The 20,545-nt window shown below is 46.7% G+C and overlaps 1 protein-coding gene across 1 annotated transcript in view; it reads left to right on the top strand.

The window, feature by feature from the left end:
• Positions 1 to 19,731, top strand: part of NLRP5 (NLR family pyrin domain containing 5) — a 54,027-nt gene extending 34,296 nt beyond the window's left edge. Inside the window, exons 10-14 of the mRNA XM_003944049.3 lie at positions 1,280 to 1,450; positions 10,976 to 11,146; positions 14,527 to 14,697; positions 15,772 to 15,942; positions 19,599 to 19,731. Of these exons, the coding sequence (XP_003944098.2) occupies positions 1,280 to 1,450; positions 10,976 to 11,146; positions 14,527 to 14,697; positions 15,772 to 15,942; positions 19,599 to 19,731 (817 nt within the window). The remainder of the gene's footprint in view (positions 1 to 1,279; positions 1,451 to 10,975; positions 11,147 to 14,526; positions 14,698 to 15,771; positions 15,943 to 19,598) is intronic.
• Positions 19,732 to 20,545: the final 814 nt, after the last annotated feature.

Below are 20,545 nucleotides of genomic sequence, written 5' to 3'. Positions count from 1 at the left end.
CTGTTACTCCGGCAGTCTGAGAGGCCGAGGTGGGCAGATCACCTGAGGTCAGGAGTTCAAGGCCAGCCTGGCCAGGGTGTTGAAACCCTGTCTCGACTAAAAGTACAAAAGAATCAGCTGGGTGTGGTGGCATGCGCCTATAATCCCAGCAACTTGAGAGGCTGTCAGGAGAATTGCTGGAACCTCAGTTGCGGAGGTTGTGGCGAGCCGAGATGGAGCCATTGTACTCCAGCCTAGGCAACAAGAGCAAAACTCTGCCTTAAAAAAAAAGATTGCTTTACTTTTGAAAAAGCAGAGGATCTAGTTTATGTGTAAGGCTGAGGATGTGTTAAATGCACTTTGTCTGGAGGTGGTCCTGCTCTCTGTTCACCCAGGCTGCACTTCAGAGGCACAGTCACAGCTGACTGCAGTCTCTACCTCCCAGGCTCAAGGGATCCTCCTGCCTCAGCTTCCCGAGTAGCTCAGACTACATGCATGCACCACCATGCCCAGCTAGTTCTTTTTAGACACAGGGTCTTGCTGTGTTGCCCAGGCTGGTCTCAAACTCCTGGGCTCAAGCAATCCTCCTGCCTCAGCCTCTCAAAGTTCTGGAATTACAAGCATAAGCCATGGTGCCCAGCCTAAGTGTACTTTTACGTTGGAAAAATCAGCCGGGCACAGTGTCTCATGCCTGTAATGCCAACACTTTGGGGGTCGAGGCAGGTGTATCACTTGAGATCAGGAGTTCAAGACCAGCCTGGCCAACATGGTGAAACCCTGTCTCTACTAAAAATACAACAATGAGCCAAGTGTGGTGGTACATGCCTCTGATCTCAGCTAGTCCGGAGGCTGAGGCAGGAGAATCACTTGAACCTGTGAGGCGGAGGTTGCAGTGAGCCGAGATCATGCCACTGCACTCCAGCCTGGGCAACAGAGTGAGACTCCATCTCGAAATAAACTAAATAAGTAAATAAATTGGAAAAGTCACTCATTTCGGCAAAGCCTTACGTCACAGCCACGTGGGGGCTTGGAAGTGGCCGAGCAGTGAGCACACCCCTGCTGCCCGTCCACTTCCTGTCATGACTGGCAGATCTTATCACCCGCAATACCTATGGTATTTCTGGGGGCTGATGCATTGGAGTTGAGTTTGCAAGTTAAAGGCAGAGACAATGTGACTTGCCCCTATGTCTGCAAGGACATGCCAGCTGTGGAGGTGATACCTCTTTCCCTCCCTCGCAAAGGAGGGCGAGAAGGAACTTGAACGCACCTCATCCCGTTGTGTGGGGTTCTCTTCTTGCAGACTGCAGGACTGCGGACTCACAGCCACGGGCTGCCAGAGTCTGGCCTCAGCCCTCATCACCAACCACAGCCTGACACACCTGTGCCTTTCCAACAACAACCTGGGGAATGAAGGTGTGACTCTGCTGTGTCGATCCTTGAGGCTTCCCCACTGTGGTCTGCAGAGGCTGATGTAAGTCTGGCTTGCTCCCCTGGTGGACTTCCTAGCTTTCCAACACAGCGTGGTGTGTTTCAACAAAGCAGAAAGCGGGGATGGGAGTGTGGCCTCATCACGTGAGGGGACCTGGCATGTGCTGAATCCTGTCCCTGTTCACGGCTCCTAGATTGCATCCTTTCTTGGGAAGTTCTGTGTCTGCCTTTGTGTTATCTTCCAGTGGGAAGTCATCTGTTGAGACGGTGAGTTCTCACGGTTTGAGGTCATCATGTTCTACAAAGCCACCCTTCAGCGCTGAACCAGCCCACACGGAGTTGTTGCCCAGGGAGGGTAGACGGTTAGGTTCCTGCAGGCCTCCAGTCACGTTTTCATCCAGCAATGAAGACTTTGTATTTCGTGTTTGCATTCAGCGACTTTAATACCCATCGTTGATTCGTTCACATTAAGCACGTGACCCATGCCTGACAAAGCCCCTCTGACACAGTGATGGACCTTCAAGCCTCCCCACCTCCCCAGCACTTCGGTGTTACATTAGGAGGTCATTTTAAACAACAAAATTGTGGCCGTGCCAGTGGCTCACACCTGTAATCTCAGCACTTAGGGAGGCCGAGGAGGGCGGATCACGAGGTCAGGTGTTCGAGACTAGCCTGGCCAACATGGTGAAACCCCATCTCTACTAAAAATACCAAAAATTAGTTGGGTGTGGTGATGTGCACCTGTAATCCCAGCTACTCGGGAGGCTGAGGCAGGAAAATCACTTGAAGGCAGAAGGTGGAAGTGACAGTGCGCCGAGATCGTGCCACTGCACTCCGGCCTGGACGACAGAGTGAGCCTTTGTCACAAAACAAAATTGTCCCCAAAAAGCACAAAAAAACACCTGGGCACAGTGGCTCATGCCTGTAATCCCAGCACTTTGGGAAACCAAGGTGGGTGGATCACAAGATCAGGAGTTAAAGATCAGCCTGGCCAACATAGTGAAACCCCGTTTCCACTAAAAATACAAAAAAAAAATCAGCTGGATGTGGTGGTGTGCACCTGTAATCCCAACTACTTGGGAGGTTGAGGCAGGAGAATCGATTGAACTTGGGAGGTGGAGGCTGCAGTGACCCGAGATTGGCCCATTGTACTGCAGCCTGAGCAACAGAGTGAGACTCCGTCTCAAAAATTCCGACAAACATGGCACTAAGACCTCAGAAAGGACACTCCCTGACAGTGGAGAGCTGAGAGCAGTTCAGCCTGCACTGGGAGTGACATGTGTGCCTGGAGACCCGAGTTCTTCTCTGCTCCGCGCACATGCGTGTCCAGGAAGGACTGTGAGCACTGCCGGTGTTGATTCGGAGAATTACCAAGATGTTTTAGCAAGTAGGAAAATTCGCAAAGACGGAATCGGTGAATAATGAGGATCGATTTATTGATTTACTATGTTTGTTGGTTGCTAGTGATGCAGAGACAAAATACATACCAGTTCTCATTTTTTATTTTTCCATAAGTGACTGGGGTGCAGGTCATGTTTGGTTATATAGGTAAGTTGTTTTTTTGTTTTTTGAGATAGTTGGAGTTCAGTGGTGCGATCTCGGCTCACTGCAACCTGCGCCTCCCCTCCAGGGTTCAAGCGATTGTCCTGCCTCAGCCTCCCAAGTAGCTGAGATGACAGGTGTGCACCACCACACCCAGTTAGTTTTGTATTTTTGGTAGAGATGGAGTTTTTCTATGTTGTCCAGGCTGGTCTTCAACTCCTGACTGGTGATCTGCCCACCTCGGCCTCCCAAAGTGCTGGAATTACAGGTACAAACCACCGTGCCTGACCAGGTTACGTGAGTAAATTCTTTAGTGGTGATTCGTGAGATTGCAGTGCACCCGTCACTCAAGCAGTGTACCCTGCACCATATTTGCTGTCTTTTATCCCTCGCCCCCCTCCCACTCTTCCCCCCAAATCCCCAAAGTCCATTGTATCATACGTAGGCATTTGCAGCCTCATAGCTTAGCTCCCATTTACCAGTGAGAACATACAACATTTGGCTTTCCATTCCTGAGTTACTTCACTTAGAAAAATAGTCTCCAGCCAGGCGCAGTGGCTCAAGCCTGTAATCCCAGCACTTCGGGAGGCCGAGGCGGGTGGATCACGAGGTCAAGAGATCGAGACCATCCTGGTCAACATGGTGAAACCCCGTCTCTACTAAAAATAAAAATAATTAGCTGGGCATGGTGGCGCGTGCCTGTAGTCCCAGCAACTCAGGAGGCTGAGGCGGGAGAATTGCCTGAACCCAGGAGGTGGAGGTTGTGGTGAGCCAAGATCGCGCCATTGCACTCCAGCCTGGGTAACAAGAGCGAATCTCCGTCTCAAAAAAAAAAAAAGAAAAGAAAAAAGAAAAAGAAAAATAGTCTCCAATCTCATCCAGCTCACTGCAAATGCTGCTAATTCATTCCTCTTCATGGCTGTATAGTATTCCATTGTATATACATACCACAGTTTCGTTATCCACTCATTGTTGGGCATTTGGGTTGGTTCCACGATTTTGCAGTTGTGAATTATGCTGCTATAAACATGAGTATGCAAGTATCTTTTTCAAACATTGACTTCTTTTCCTCTGGGTAGATACCCAGTAGTGAGATTGCTGGATCAAATGGTACTTTTACTTTTGGTTATTTAAGGAATCTCCACACTGTTTTCCAAGGCAGCTGTACTAGTTTACCTTCCCAGCAGCAGTGTAAAAGTGTTCCTTGTTCACTGTTTCCATGCCAACATCTACTGTTTGATGGTTTTGATTATGGCCATTCTTGCAGGAGTAAAGGGATGTCATACTGTGATTTTCATTTGCCTTTCCCTAATGATTAGTGATGTTGAGCTTTTTTTAATTTGTTGGCCATTTGTATATCTTCTGAGAATTGTCTACTCATGTCCTTAGCCCACGTTTTGATGGGATTGTTTTTTTTCTTACTGATTTGAGTTCACTGTAGCTTCCGCATATTAGTCCTTTGTCAGATTAATAGACTGTGAAGATCTTGTCCCACTCTGTGGGCTGTCTGTGGACTCTGCTGAGTGCTGTCTCGCCATGCAAAAGCGCTTTAATTCAATTAGGTCCCAGCTATTTAATCTTTGTTTTTATTGCATTGGCTTTTGAGTTCTTGGTCTTGAACCCCTTGCCTAAGCCAATGTCTCTAAGGGTTTTTCCAATGTTACCTTCTAGAATCGTTATAGTTTCAAGTCTTAGTTTCAGGTTTAAGTCTTTTTTGGGTGGAGCTGGGGGAGGTGGGGATGGAGTTTGACTCCTGTCACCCAGGCTGGAGTGCAGTGGTACAGTGTTGGCTCACCGCAACCTCTGCCTCCTGGGTTCAAGTGATTCTCCTGCCTCAGCCTCCCCAGTAGCTGGGATTACAGGTGCTTGCCACCGTGCCCAGGTAATTTTTGTATTTTTAGTAGATACGGGGTTTCACTGTGTAGGCCTGGCTGGTCTCAAACTCCTGACTTAGTGATCTGCCTGCCTCTGCCTCCCATAGTGCTGGAATTACAGGTATGAGCCACCACGCCCAGCCAGGATTAAGTCTTTAATCCGTCTTGAGTTAATTTTTGTATAAGGTGAGAGATGACGATTATCCAGGTTCATTCTCCTGCATGTGGGTAGCCAATTATCCTAGCACCGTTTGTTGAAAAGGGTGTTCTTTCCCCACTTCGTTTTTGTTTGCTTTGTCAAAGATCAGTTGGCTGTGTAAGTATTTGGGTGTATTTTTGGGTTCTCCATTCTGTTTCATTGATGTCTGTGCCGATTTTTGTACCACTACTGTGCTCTTTGGTGACTATGGCTTTATAGTATAGTTGGAAATCGGGTAAGGTGGTGCCTCTAGATTTGTCCGTTTTACTTAGTCTTGCTTTGGCTGTGCAGGCTCTTTTTTTTTTTTTTGCTTCCATTTGAATTTTAGAATTGTTTTTTCTAATTGGGTGAAGAATGATGGTGGTGTTTTGATGGGGACTGCATAGAATTTGTGGATTGCTTTTGTCAGTACGGTCATTCTCAGAATATCCTACCCATCCATCCATGAGCGTGGGATGTGTTTCCGTTGGTTAATGTTGTCTATGATTTCTTTCAGCAGTGTTTTGTAGTTTCCCGGGTAGAGGTCTTTCACCTCCTTGGTTAGGTATGTTCCTAAGTTTTTGTTTGGTTTTGTTTTTACAGGTGTTGTAAAGGGGGTTGAGTTCTTGATTCCTCTGCTTGGTCACTGTTGGTGTAAAAAGAGCTATTGATTTGTGTACATTAATCTTGTATCTGGAAACGTTGTTGAATTCTTTGCTCAGTTCTAGGAGCTTTCTGGAGGAGCCCTTAGGGTTTTCGGGGTGAACAATGACACAGCAAACAGTGACAGTTTGACTTCCTCTTTACCAACTTGGATGCCCTTTATTTCTTTCTGTTGTGTGATTGCTCTGGCTAGGACTTCCAGGACTGTGTTGAAGAGGAGTGGTGAGAGTGAGCATCCTTGCTTGTTCCAGTTCTCAGAGGGAATGCTTTTAACTTTTCCCCATTCAGTATTATGTTGGCTGTGGCTTTCTCATAGACGGCTTTTATTACATTAAGGTATGACCCTTGTATGCTGATTTTGCTCAGAGTTTTAATCATTAAGTGATGCTGGATTTTGTCAAATGCTTTCTCTGCCTCTACTGACATGATCATGTGATTTTTGTTTTTAATTCTATTTATGTGGTGTCTCACATTCATTGACTTGCGTATATTAAACCATCCCTGCATTCCTGGTATGATGTCTACTTGATCATGGTGGATTATCTTTTTGATATGTTCTTGGATTCAGTTAGCTAGTATTTTGTTAAGAACTTTAGCATCTATGTTCATTAACAATATTGGTCTGTATTTTCTTTTTTGGTTGCATCCTTTCCTAGTTTTCATATTAGGGTGATACTGGCTTCATGGAATGAATTAGGTAGGGTTCCTTTTTCTCTATCTTGTGGAGTAGTGTCAAAAGGATTGGTACCAATTCTTGTATGAATGGTAGAATTCTCCTGTTAATCCATCTAGTCCTAGACTTTCTTTGTTGGTAATTTTTAAATTACCATTTCAGTCTTACTGCTTGTTACTGGTCTGTTCAGGATACCTAATTCCACTACGAGGGTTGTATCTTCCCAGGAATTTAGCCCTTTCTTCTAGTTTCTCTAGTTGATGTGCATAAAGTTGTTCATAGCAGCCTTGAATGATCTTGAGTATTTCATTGGTGTCAATTGTAATGTCTCCTGTTTGTTTCTCAGTGAGGTTATTTAGGTTTTTTCACTTCTCTTCTTGGTTAATCTTGCCAATGGTCTATCAATTCTATTTCTCTTTTCAAAGAACCAGCTTTTTGTTGGATTTATCTTTTGTAACTTTTTTTGTTTCAGTTTCATTTAGTTGTGCTCCGATCTTGGTTATTTTCTTTATCGTGCTGGGTTTGGGTTTGGTTGTTCTTGTTTCTCTAGTTCCTTGAGGTGTGACCTTAGAGTGCCTCTTTGTACTCTTTCAGTCTTTTTGATGTAGGTGTTCAGGGCCCGGAACCTGCCCCCTTATCACTGCCTTTGCTGTATCCCAGAGGTTTTGATAGGTCGCGTTATGATTGTCATTCAGTTGGAAGCATTTAATTTCCATCTTGACTTTATTTTTGACCCAGTGCTTACTCGAGAGCAGGTTATTTAATGTCCATGCATTGGCATGGTTTTAAAGGTTCCTTTTGGAGTTGATTTCCAGTTTTATTTCACTGTGGTCTGAGAGTGCTTGATATAATTTCGGTTTTCTTAAATTTATTGAAGCTTATTCTATGGCCTATCATGTAGGGTCCAGCCCTGCAGGGTCCTGTGAGCCCCTCTGTACAGGTGTGGAGACGAGAAACTGTAGAAGTAAGATGCAAGACACAAAGAAAGAGAAAACAGTTTGGGCCCAGGGGTCCACTGCCAACGAAAGCGTGGAGTCCAGCAATGGCCCCGAGTGCCTGGACACTCTGACTTTTATGAGTACAAAGCAGGGGGTAGGGTAGGGCCAGGCATTGGTGGTCAGTGACAGGGTGAAGTAAATCATGCGTCTTGGAGACAGGGGCCCAGGACTTTCAAGTAGCTGAGATGAGGAGAAAATGTGTAAGCACTTTTCACATACTGGTCAAAAGTATCAGGGACATTAAGATTTATGTTACTGGCTGGGCGCGGTGGCTCATGCCTATAATCCCAGCACTCTGGGAGGCTGAGGCGGGTGGATCACGAGGTCGAGAGATCGAGACCATCCCGGTCAACATGGTGAAACCCCGTCTCTACTAAAAACACAAAAAATTATCTGGGCGTGGTGGCACGTGCCTGCAATCCCAGCTACTCAGGAGGTTGAGGCAGGAGAATTGCCTGAACCGAGGAGGCGGAGGTTGTGGTGAGCCGAGATCGCACCATTACACTCCAGCCTGGGTAACAAGAGCGAAACTCCGTCTCAAAAAAAAAAAAAAAAAAAAAAAAAAAAAAAAAAGATTAATGTTACTAATTCCTCTAAGAAAAAGGAACCAAATGCAGAAGTGGAACATGAAAGTAGACATGGAATGTGAGCACTGAAGCACAGCACCATGTAGAGACAAGCCCCAGGATGTCTGCAGGCCTCCCTGACAGCCATCGGGCCTTATCGCAAGAGCTCAGAGGAGTGGAGTTTTCTCCTAACTCCCTCAGGAAGGCGACGTCTCGGACATCTTGAACGGCTCCTTCCCTGGCTGGCTAAACAGCAGGTGCTTTCCCAGTGCTGGCACTGCCGCACAGCTGAGGCGCCCTCCAGCAGCCCTTACGTAGGTGTGACAGAGGGCTCAGAGCATTTCATCTTAGGGTCTCCTCCTTCCCAACGCCACTTCAGTTCCACACTTGATGCCCCGAGAATCACTAGTAAGATTAAAACGTTATATTGCATATATAGATATTTATGATTACACGTGAGTAACTACATGATACTATATGATTATATATAGGAATAACTATGTGCTTGTATTTCTAATTCTTGTTCAGTATTCATATGGGAGCAGGCTGAGGCCTCAGACCCTTGCCTGGGCACGTGCGGGGTTTCCCTCCCACACGCTATCACACAGTCTATCTTAGAGAAAGTTCCGTGCACTGTTGATTGGAATGTGTTTTCTGCGGTTGTTGGGTGACGCGTTCTGTATTGCTGTTAAATCCTTTTGTTCCAAGGTGTAGTTTAAATCTGTTGTTTGTTACCTTTCCTGTCTTGATGACCCGTCTAGCGCTGTTAGTGGAGTATTGAAGTCCCCCACTGTTACTGTGTTTCTATCTTTCTCATTTCTTAGGTCTATTCGTAATTGTTTTCTAAATTTAGGACTTCCAATGTTAGGTGCACATATCTTTAGAACTGTGATAGAATTCCTTTTGGACAAGGCCTTTTACCATTATATAATGTCTCTCTTTGTCTCTTTTAACTGCTGTTGCTTTAAAGTTGGTTTCATTAGATGTAAGAACAGCTGCCCCTCCTTTTTGCTGTCCATTTGCATGAAATGCACTTTTCCACCCCTTGACTTGATGTCAGTCTTTAAGTTTTAGGTGAGTCTCCTGAAGGCAGCAGATGTTTGGTTGGTGAGTTCTTATCCATCCTGGATTCTGTATCTTTTTTTTTTTTTTTTTTTGAGACGGAGTTTCGCTCTTGTTACCCAGGCTGGAGTGCAATGGCGCGATCTCGGCTCACCACAACCTCCGCCTCCTGGGTTCAGGCGATTCTCCTGCCTCAGCCTCCTGAGTAGCTGGGATTACAGGCACGCACCACCACGCCCAGCTAATTTTTTGTATTTTTAGTAGAGACGGGGTTTCACCATGTTGACCAGAATGGTCTCGATCTCTTGACCTTGTGATCCACCTGCCTTGGCCTCCCGGATTCTGTATCTTTTAAGTGGAGCATTTAGGCCGTTTACATTGAATGTTAGTATTGAAATGTGAGGTACCATTGCATTCATCATGCTCTTTGTTGCCTGTGTTTTTGTTTCATTTTGTTTTTGCTTTTTAACTTGTATTTTTGTCTTACAGGTCCTGTGTGATTTATGCTTTAAAGAGGTTCTGTTTTGATGTATGTCCAGGATTTCTTTCAAAATTTAGAGCTGCTTTTAGTGGTGGCTTGGTAATGGCAAATTCTTTCAACATTTGTTTCTCTGAAAAAGATTGTATCTTTCCTTCATATATGATAGATAGTTTCACTGGGTACAAAATTCTTGGCTGATAATGTTTTGTTCAAGGAGGCTGAAGATAGGGCCCCAATCCCTTCTAGCTTGTAGGGTTTCTGTTGAGAAATATGCCGTTAATCTGATAGGTTTTCCTGTATCGGTTACCTGGTGCTTCTGCCTCACAACTCTTAAGATTCTCTCCTTCCTCTTAACTTTGGATAACCTGATGACATTGTGCCTAGGTAAAGATCTTTGTGTGATTAATTTCCCAAGTGCTCTTTGTGCTCCTTGTATTTGAATGTCTAGGTCTCCAGAAAGGCCAGGGAAGTTTTCCTCAATTATGCACCCACATACATTTTCCAAACTTTTAGAATTCTTTCTCAGGAATACCAGTTTCTTAGGTCTGCATTTAACATAATCCCAGACTTCTTGGAGGCTTTGTTCATATTTTCTTATTTCTTTGTCTTCGGGGTGGGTGGGTGTGGGGCAGGGTTTGTGGCTGGGGGGCCCTCTCCTGCCCTGCCTATGCCCGACTAGCTACCTACTGTAACAAAATCACAAGGGTCCTTCCTAGGGAAGGTAGGAGAAAGGGGAGGAAGAGGTGCGGTCATGGAGGTCACAGAACATGAAAAAGCAAGGACACAGATTGTCCCGGAGTCTCCAGGAGGGAGCAGCTCTGCTGGTGCTTTAGCCCTGTGCGGCCTGTTAGACTTCTGGCCCGCAGAACTGTCAGATAACAAATGTCTGTTTTAAGCAACGAAACGTGTGGCCATTTGTTATTACAGTCACAGGAAACTCTTAATACGTTCAGTGTGAAGGAAAATTAAAGAGGTCAGAGGACCTTGAACCACAGCCAGCCCCTGCGTTTTGCCAGTCACAGGACCAGGGACCTGTGGTCTCCTGTTCATGAAAGCCTGGTGACCGTCTTAAGCACAAATATGACCCCCTGCAGCCGAGCACAGTGGCTCACACCTGTCATCCCAGCATTTTGGGAGGCCAAGGCGGGCAGATCACTTGAGGTCAGGAGTTCAAGACCAGCCTGGTCAACACGATGAAACCCCGTCTCTACTAAAAATACGAAAATTAGCCAGGCGTGGCAGCACGTGCCTGTAATCCCAGCTACTCGAGAGGCTGAGGCAGGAGAATCTCTCGTGCCCAGGAGTCAGGCTGCCGTGAACTGCTGCATAGTAAGAAGGCATTAAGTGCTTGTCACTGTGTTCCAGCCTGGATGACAGATCAAGACTCCTTCTCAAAACAGGAAAAATAAAATACAGTCTGACCTCCTCCTCCACAGAAGCAGCCTGGAGCCGGGAGAAGAGTAGCAGGTGACTTGAGGTCATGCTGGGGAACAAGGGTCACCATCTTCTTTCCTGTGTGTGTGTCCCACAGGCTGAATCACTGCAACCTGGACACAGCTGGCTGCGGCTTTCTCGCACTTACGCTTCTAGGCAATGCACGGCTGATGCACCTGAGCCTCAGCATGAACCCCTTGGAAGACAGCGGTGTGAAGCTTCTGTGCGAGGTCATGAGAGAACCATCTTGTCATCTCCGGGACCTGGAGTGAGTTTCCCATGGGGGTTCCATATGCGGTCTGGGGTTCCTGAAAGGTGAAAAGAGAGGAGCAGGCAGACGGGATGCAAAAACTGCTCTCGGGGTGAGCCGACACTGATCTCTCCAAAGGTGTTCCGAGGCAAGCTGAGGTGTTGCCACCACGGTGAGTGTGGGAAGGGCCGGCGAGCCTCATGGGAGGAACCGTGAGTTCTGAGTCAGCCTTGAAACTCCAACCTCTGTCTGTTCCGCAGAGGAGGGCATCTTGTCCTGAGCTATCCTCAGCTGTTTTTCTGTCTGTAGAGAAAGGAGAGTTCTTGTCTCTTAATCTCACTCTCTCTGGAGCTCAAATTTTTTCACCCTTGGTTGAGATGAATATCCTATCACTAAACAGACAGTAGAGACAGTAGACGATCTCTGAGCAGAAATGAATCTTCAGCCTCACAACTTTACTGTCACGCCAGTTGTTTCGCTGTCTTCTGTGATTCTTTGTCCTAGATGCAAACATGCATTTGATGTTTTACAAAAAAAGGATGGGAGGATCGTAGTAAGTCAGCACTTAATACAACTTAATGCATTTTTTTGTTTGTTTTTGGAGTATTGCTCTATTGCCCAGGCTGGAGTGCAGTGGTGTGATCTCAGCTCACTGCAACCTCCGCCTCCCAGATTGAAGGGATTCTCCTGCCTCAGCCTCCTGAGTGGCTGGGATTACAGGCATGCATCACCATGCTCAGCTAATTTTCTGTGTTTTTAGTAGAGATGGGGTTTTACTGTGTTGGCCAGGCTGGTCTTGAACTCTCGACCTCAGGTGATGTACTTGCTTTGGCCTCCCAAGTGCTGGGATTACAGGTGTGAGCCACCGTGCCCGGCCAAGCACTTGCTGCATTCTTACCATGTGGTAGAAGAGCACTAAATGTTGTTTATCTAGTCTCATGTAGCCTCACCACCCCTCATCATATCCAGTGGAGACTAGAACTCCCAGGAAACCAAAACTCTGGCATTGGTCTCACATTCTATCCGTTATGATAAATGAAGCATGGTACGGTGTTCTATTGAATGGCATATCCTAACTTTACGTGTTCTAAACCTGGAAACTTAGCTTGTATCCAGTGTGTTCATCCTGAGCATAAATAATTCCATTATAAACCTTTGTGTACCTGGTAGCATTTGCTCACAAATTCCATAATTTGCTCATAATTAGGTAGACTTAATGGACAAGTAGGATAGCATTTTGAGATCTTTCCCTTCCCCAAAATAAAAGGACTTGGGTATGGATTCTAGTTCACAAACTTCCAAGTGCCCCCCGGTATTAATTCCACTATTTGTTTTAATTATTTGAAGCCCTACTTTTGCATGGTATAGAATCTTAGCCAATTAGAGACAAAGTTGTCCTGTTTTTTTTTTTTTTTTTAGACAGAGATTGTTGCTCTTGTTGCCTAGGCTGGAGTCCAACGGTATGACCTCAGCCTCGGCCCCCCGGGTTCAAGCTATTCTCCTGCCTCAGCCTTCTGAGTAGCTGGGATTACAGGCACCACCACGCCAGGCTAACTTTTTCTGTTTTACTACAGACAGGGTTTCCCCATGTTGGTCAGGCTGGTCTCAAACTCCTGACTTCAGGTGATCCTTCTGCCTCAGCCTCCCAAAGTAATGGGATTACAGGCATGAGCACTGAGCGGCTTAGACATCTTTTTTTTTTTTTTTTTTTTTTTTTTTTGAGATGGCATTTAAGTGCTGGGAGATTACCTGGACCTCTCCATCACCATTTATCCAAGCTAGCAGCAAAGAAGACTTGGTCATCCCCACCTGACCTTCAAGGGTTGGTCCTCATAACTGCATCCCTCTTTTTTTTTTTTTTTTTTTCTTCTGATAGAGTTTCATTCTTGTTGCCCAGGCTGGAGTGCAGTGACACAATCTGGGCTCACTGCAACCTCTGCCTCCCAGGTTCAAATGATTCTTCTGCCTCAGCCTCCTCAGCAGCTGGGATTACAGGAGCCCGCAACCACGCCTGGCTAATTTTTCGTATTTTTAGTAACAGGGTTTCGCCATGTTGGTCAGGCTGGTCTGGAACTCCTGATCGGAGGTGATCCACCTACCTTGGCCTCCCAGAGTGCTGGGCTGGGATTACAGGCATGAGCCACCGCGACTGGCCTGCATGCCTCTTGATTCTTGACCGGACGGCTCCTGGGGATGGACTCTCTGGCCCTGGTACTCTCTTTCTCTACCCAGGCTGAAGACGGGAGACTTGGAGGCCTATTCAGTTGTTTCCCCTGCGATAAACCACGTGGTGTTTTGGGGGCCGCCCACCCCATCTCCCCACTTTTTCTAGGAAAAAAAAGCACAATACTTCCCCTTTCGGATCGCACATCTATCCACGTTTCTGTGACTTCCATCCCCTTTCCTGTCCCGCTCCGGGCTTTGTCGGAGGCTTTTCCCCCTTGCACTTCTTCCTGCATTTCTCTCCTCCTCCCCCATGGAGAATCTTCACCTCATCTCCAAGTGGGAAGCAAACTCAGCTGTGCTCATTTCTTGTAAAGATACAGCCAGGGGTGGTGGCAGGTACCTGTAACCCCAGCTACTCGGGAGGCAGAGGCGGAAGAATCACTTGAACTTGGGAGGCAGAGGTTGCAGTGAGCCAAGATTGCCCCACTGCACTCCAGCCTGGGTGACAGAATAAGACTCCGCCTTGAAAAATAAAAATAGGCCGGGCGCCGTGGCTCAAGCCTGTAATCGCAGCACTTTGGGAGGCCGAGGCGGGTGGATCACGAGGTCGAGAGATCGAGACCATCCTGGTCAACATGGTGAAACCCCGTCTCTACTAAAAATACAAAAAACTAGCTGGGCATGGTGGCTCGTGCCTGTAATCCCAGCTACTCAGGAGGCTGAGGCAGGAGAATTGCCTGAGCCCAGGAGGCGGAAGTTGCAGTGAGCCGAGATCGCGCCATTGCACTCCAGCCTGGGTAACAAGAGCGAAACTCCGTCTCAGAAAAAAAAAAATAAATAAAGGTACCTTCAATCACAGCTGGCACTTTCTCCACCCTCTGCTGTCACCCCTCTCTTAAGCCAAGAGATACCACATGGTCTAAGCCCTTGACAGGAATGGACAGAAAAATCCCCATCAGGAAGGAATAAAGAATCCTGGGTCAGTGCTGCTGACCATTCTCCCACTGTCCACTGTCCCCGAGAGACGCGCTCTCTCCCACTGTCCCCGAGAGACGCTGACTCGCTCTGTCTCCCACTGTTCCTGACAGATGCTCACTCGCTCTGTCTCCTGTTGTCCCTGAGAGACGCTGACTCGCTCTGTCTCCCAGCGTCCATGGTCCCCGCCTCACTGTGCCTCCCACTGTCCGCGATCCCCGAGAGAAGCCATCTCACTCTGTCTCCCACCTCTGCAGGCTGGTCAGCTGCCGTCTCACTGCTGCGTGCTGTGAGAGTCTGGCCTATGTGATCGCGAGGAGCAGATATCTGAGGAGTCTGGATCTCTCCGAAAATGCCGTGGGTGACGTCGGCGTCGCTGCGCTGTGTGAGGGGCTGAAGCAAAGGAGAAGTGTTCTAAGGAGACTTGGGTAACTTCCTGGGGTGTCTCTTTGAGGGCCCGGCTGGGAGGAGTTGGGGTACCCCAGTGCGAGGTTGCTTGAATGAGGCTGTTGACAGTCTGGTTTCCATCGGTGCGTCAAGTTAGATGGATGGCAGTGTTTGTAGCACCACAAGTCTGGGTATAAGTTCTCCCGCAGTGTGGGGTGGCTGCCGGTAGCCTCAGCTGCTCTGAAGGCTGAGGCAGGAGAATCACTTGAACCTGGGAGGTGGAGGTTGCCGTGAGCCAAGACTGCACCACTGCATTTCAGCCTGAGTAACAGAGTGAGACTCTGTCTCAAAAAAAAAAAAAAAAAAAAAAAAAAAAGTGCTGGTACAGCGCCAACAGACACCACAATGTGGGTGAGCCATGAAAACATCCCACTGAGTGGAAGAAGCCAGCCACGGAAAGTCACAGGGTGCATGAGATGCTCTGGACCAAGGTCTGGGGGTGGAAAACCCTCAGCTGCCCATTGAATGACCCCTATGTGCTAGTCCTGGTGCTAAGTGGCGGGAATATGGAAATGAGAAGATGGTTGAGTTCTGGTGTGAATGGTCTAGAGACGAAGATGGGTAGAAAGCAAGGGGTGACCCGGGTGGCTCTCAGAACTCAAGTGAGCATCAGAATCACCCGGGAGCTTCCAAAGTGAAGGATCGTGGTTCAGCCATAAAAAGGAGAATGCTGAGGCCGGGCACGGTGGCTCATGCCTGTCATCCCTGCTTTTGGGTAGGCTGAGGCGGGCAGATCACTTGAGGTCTGGAGTTCAAGACCAGCCTGGCCAACATGTTGAAACCCCATCTCTACTAAAAATAGAAAAATTAGCTGGGCATGTGATGGCGGATGCCTGTAGTCCCAGCTACTCTGGAGGCTGAGGCAGGAGAATCGCTTGAACCCAGTGGGTGGGGGTTACAGTGAGCCGAGATTGCGCTCTCACGCTCCAGCCTGGGTGACACAGTGAGACTCCGTCTCAAGAAAAAGTGTCAAGATGAAATTCATGGGGGTTGAGTGAAGGATCCCATCGTTGATCTTTGGGGTTAATTCCTGAGCGTCCTGGGTGACCCTGCAGGTTGAAGTCATGTGGATTGACTTCTGGTTGCTGTGAGGAACTCTCCTTGGCCCTTTCCTGCAACCGGCAGCTGGCCAGCCTAAACCTGGTACAGAATGACTTCAGTCCTACAGGAATGAGGAAGCTCTGTTCAGCCTTCGCATGTCCCACGTCTAATCTACAAATAATTGGGTAAGTCCCTGGCGATTGTCTTCTGAGCTACAGACTTGCTTCGTAGCTAGTGGAGAAGCAGTTTATGGGGAACGTGGAGGTCATGGCTTGGCAGCCAGATTTTACTCCATCGGTGAGTGCCCACTATGTTGTGGGTACTGTGCTGGGTGCTGGAGATACAGGGATGTGGGAGATAGAGGCCAGATGCCTGCTATCGTGGAGCTTACTGCTGGGTGGGTTGGAAAGGGTGCAGAGAGAGCATTATTAGTGTTTATGCTGAAAAAAAGCGGAATTGCTGTATAATCCAGCAATGTTACTTCTGAGTATAATATACCCCAAAGAATCAAAAGCAAGATCTCAGATTTCACACTCATGTTCCTAGCAGCATAATTCACAATAGTAGCTAAGAGGTGGAAGTAACCCAGGTGTTTGTGGATGAAAGGATAAACAGAATGTGGCATATACATGCAATGGAATTCAGCCTTAACAAGAAAATTCTGACACCTGCTACATGATGAAACCTTGGCATGCCAAGCAGAATAAGCCGGTGCTAAAAAGACTAATACTGTAGGATTCTACTTAGCTAAGGCTCATAGAATGGTGAAATTCATAGAGACAGAATAGTGACTTCCGAAGGATTGGGGTGAGGGGTTGGGGAGTTCTGGAATAGGTGTGGGGTTTTACTTCTGCAAGATGAAGAATTCTGGAGGCAGATGGTTGTAGTGATGGCGGCACAGCCATGTAAATGCACTTAACACCACTGAACAATACACCCAGCAAAACGTTTATTAAAGAGTTCACAACATTTCAACTTCTGTTGTTCAGTCCTTGTACCAGTCTGGAGAGCTGAGTTGATGGAGTTCACAAAAGTTCTTCAGGACTGTCCCTTAAGACTAAGAGCTTCCTTCACGAGACGGTGACAGTTTGAGATGCCTTCAGTGTTTGATGGTAGAAAAAGCATTTGTCACCAGGTGTGGTAGCTCATGCTTATAATCCCATCACTTAGGGAGGCCTAGGCAGGCAGATCCTGAGGTCAGGAATTCAAGACCAGCCTCACCAATGTGGTGAAACCCCATCTCTACTAAAAATACAAAAATTAGCTGGGCGTAGTGGCGGATGCCTATAGTTCCAGCTACTAGGGAGGCTGAGGCAGGAGAATTGCTTGAACCTGGGAGGCAGAGCTTGCAGTGAGCTGAGATTGTACCACTGCACTCCAGCCTGAGCAACAGAGTGAGATTCTGTCTCAAAAAAAAAAAAAAAAAAAAAGGCATTTGTCATTTAGGATCTCATACTCATCGACTTCATAGACAAATAGGAGTTCAGAGATATCATTGAGCAGGAAGGAACACATTTGTACTCAAAGGGAGTAAAACCTTGACCAGAGAAATATACAGCTGGCAGCATTGACCACCCATTTGAGTTTGATTGTGGTTTCTTGGTTTCTTTCTTTATTTTTCTGAGATTGAGTCTCACTCTGTCACCCAGGCTGGAGTGCAGTGATGCAATCTTCTTGGCTCACTGTAACCTCTACCTCCTGGGTTCAAGTGATTCTCCTGCCTCAGCCTCCCAAGTAACTGGGATTATAGGTGCACACCACCATGCCTGGCTAATTTTTATATTTTTAGTAGAGACAGGGTTTTACCATGTTGACCAGGCTGGTCTCAAACTCCTGACCTCATGTCATCCACTCATCTCAGCCTCCCAAAGTGTTGTGATAACAGGCCTGAGCTACCGTGTCTGACCTGGTTGTGGTATATTTATTTCAATAGAAAATTTCTCAATTGAGTAACTATTTTGTCTAGTATGGTCTAGCTGATGGTAGTTGAGTTTATACAGATTTCAAGTTCTGGCACGAGGGTATAATCAGGAAGAAGGCAAGAGTGGCTGTGGTGGACCCTGGGATCCCAGGAGGAAAGTGAAGACAGGAAGGGGAAGATGGATTGGGAAACATGGCTCGGTGAATGTGGGAGTCTGGGTGTGGTCAGAACTGTTCAGTGACAAAATGAGCTGAAAAGGTAGAGTGTTGTTGAAAGAATGTGTGTGTATCCTTGACTTAGGAGGCAGTATAGCTGCTGACAAGATTGGTGGTAACTACAGGACTTAGTAGTTGAAGTAGGATAGAAGTCAGAACTGGATTTACTGATTGACCTTTTATGGGGCTATTTCACCATCTGTGAAATGGGGATGGTGCTATGTACCTATGTAAATGTTTATTTCTCCTGTAGTAGACTTTAAACTTGGTGAAGGTGGGAACTTTGCCTTGTTCATCCCTATGTGGGAAGTCTTCACTTAATGTCATTGATAGGTTCTTAGAAACAGTGATTTTTTTTTTTTTTTTTTTTTTTTTTGAGACAGAGTTTCGCTCTTGTTACCCAGGCTGGAGTGCAATGGCGCGATCTCGGCTCACCGCAACCTCCGCCTCCTGGGTTCGGGCAATTCTCCTGCCTCAGCCTCCTGAGTAGCTGGGATTACAGGCACGCGCCACCATGCCCAGCTAATTTTTTGTATTTTTAGTAGAGACGGGGTTTCACCATGTTGACCAGGATGGTCTCAATCTCTTGACCTTGTGATCCACCCGCCTCGGCCTCCCAAAGTGCTGGGATTACAGGCTTGAGCCACTGTGCCCGGCCAGAAACAGTGATTTTAAGCAAAATGACGTGTAATGAAACCAGTGTTTTCTCATCGTTATAACAATGACTCCAAAGCAAATGATGTTCTTCATGAACTTGCTATGGTTTTGCTTAAAGTCACTATTTCCAATCAATGACATGAAGGGAGAACTTACTGTACCTCCTCAAACTTTATAGCAGGACCTGGCACAGAGACTGAGGAAGGAATTCAGAGATGGACTGAAGGATCATACCTGCCTCTTAAGACTCTTAGGATTGTTGTGAGGAGCAGATGGCTTTAAAAGCTCAGCATATCAGCTCTCATGAGACTTGGGGGAAAAAAAAAAAAAAAGCTCAGCATAGTCTCTGACATGTCCAAGTTTCTTTACATGGAGAGAATTACTTTTATTCTATAGAGAACATGCTATAGTAACAAAGCAATAGAGGCTCACTGCCTGGTGTGCTAGAAGCCAATACTGTGACATTGGAGATTTGAGGGGGGGAAAAATGTTCTACATTACAGGTCAACTCATAAGGAGACAAGATTCGAACTCAAATCTGTCTCCCCGTGCTCGCCTCAAGGTAGTATTTGTATTGGAAGAAGTTCAGGGAGTAGATTCTGAGATTAGAAGATGATTGGAAGAAAAGAGGAGGTCTGGAAAGTTCTTGGACATTCATAATTACCTGCTCATGCTACCTCAGGGGTTGCGTGTCACTTTAGGGAGAATTAGTATAAAACATGGTGGAAATTCAGGCTGTGACATCAGCAAGCTCATTCTGCACAAACTCTGATCTGCCATACTGCATCTAACAAATTTCAGCCAGTTTTTTCAACTCAGAAGTGGAGTGGGGGAGTCTGTTTCAGCACAGTGGTTCTTTTCTGCTAGCCTAAAAGCTCAAGAATTCCTGTTAGTCATTGGTTTCTTTAACTCATTGGGGGCACATTTCACTACTCTTCCTTAAGAGTACAAGAAAAGTTTGAGATCCTTGAGGCTTCTAGGAATTTTGAGGAAGGGAGAAGAGTTTAAAGCAATGTCGCAGTAATGAGTTCCCTCTCTGCCTCCCCAGGCTGTGGAAATGGCAGTACCCTGTGCAAATCAGGAAGCTGCTGGAGGAAGTGCAACTGCTCAAGCCCCGGATGGTAATTGATGGTAGTTGGTATTCTTTTGATGAAGATGACCGGTACTGGTGGAAAAACTGAAGATAAGGAAACCTGCCCCACTCACACCCATATGATGGAGGAACTTTAGAAGCTGTTGTCTCAGAGCAAGTCATGCCTGGGAGTTCCTTCTCATAGATGGAGAATGATTTCTGATTCTCACACAGCCCTCAGTGCTAGCGATTCTTCTGTGTTCAGTATACCTTGATTACTGTATTTGAAGGCTGGTGATCTTCAAATCATAGGGCCTAGGTATCTGTGAAATGTCTGTCCTACCTCAGAGCACAAAGAGGGAATGAAATAAACACAGAGCATTTGGAAAAGATGTCAAGTGGTTTTCTTAGCTAGTTGGGGATAGGGTTTAAGAGCAGAGAGATTGGGAGAACCTAGATCTTCAAAAGCGGCATCCGAATTTGGGTACCACAACTACTGACGTTAAAGCACATACCTGAATACCAAAGGGTGGTGTGACTATCACTCCATATCAGGCCTATAAACATAGAGCCAAATGCATTGCTTAGTGTAATAAAGCGCTGGTCTACCACAGTCTTGGAGTAGACCAGACTTCTGATCTTTCTAGGTAGGAATTTGGGGCGGTACAGAATGAGACTGAATCCTGATGGTATGAGCTGGCCTGTAGTTACTCGGGTGAGGCTGATTGGCACAGGTGTGTTTATCAGAGTTCATCCCTTCCTGACTGGCTGAATTTCAGATGCAAAGGACAGCTGTGGGTTGGTTTGCAAAAGCATGTTCACTGAGGTGAGTTGTCTTGGATTGTTTGACTGGATTTAAACCGGTCTGGGCAGCACCTTGTTACCATGGCTATAGAACCACCAGTCTATTCCTAGGAGAGTGG

The sequence above is a fragment of the Saimiri boliviensis genome, chromosome 14 (assembly GCF_048565385.1).
Source record: "Saimiri boliviensis isolate mSaiBol1 chromosome 14, mSaiBol1.pri, whole genome shotgun sequence".
Classification (NCBI taxonomy): Eukaryota; Metazoa; Chordata; class Mammalia; order Primates; family Cebidae; genus Saimiri; species Saimiri boliviensis.
Note: the sequence above shows the minus strand (reverse complement) of the source record. Positions and strands in the feature narration are given on the sequence as shown.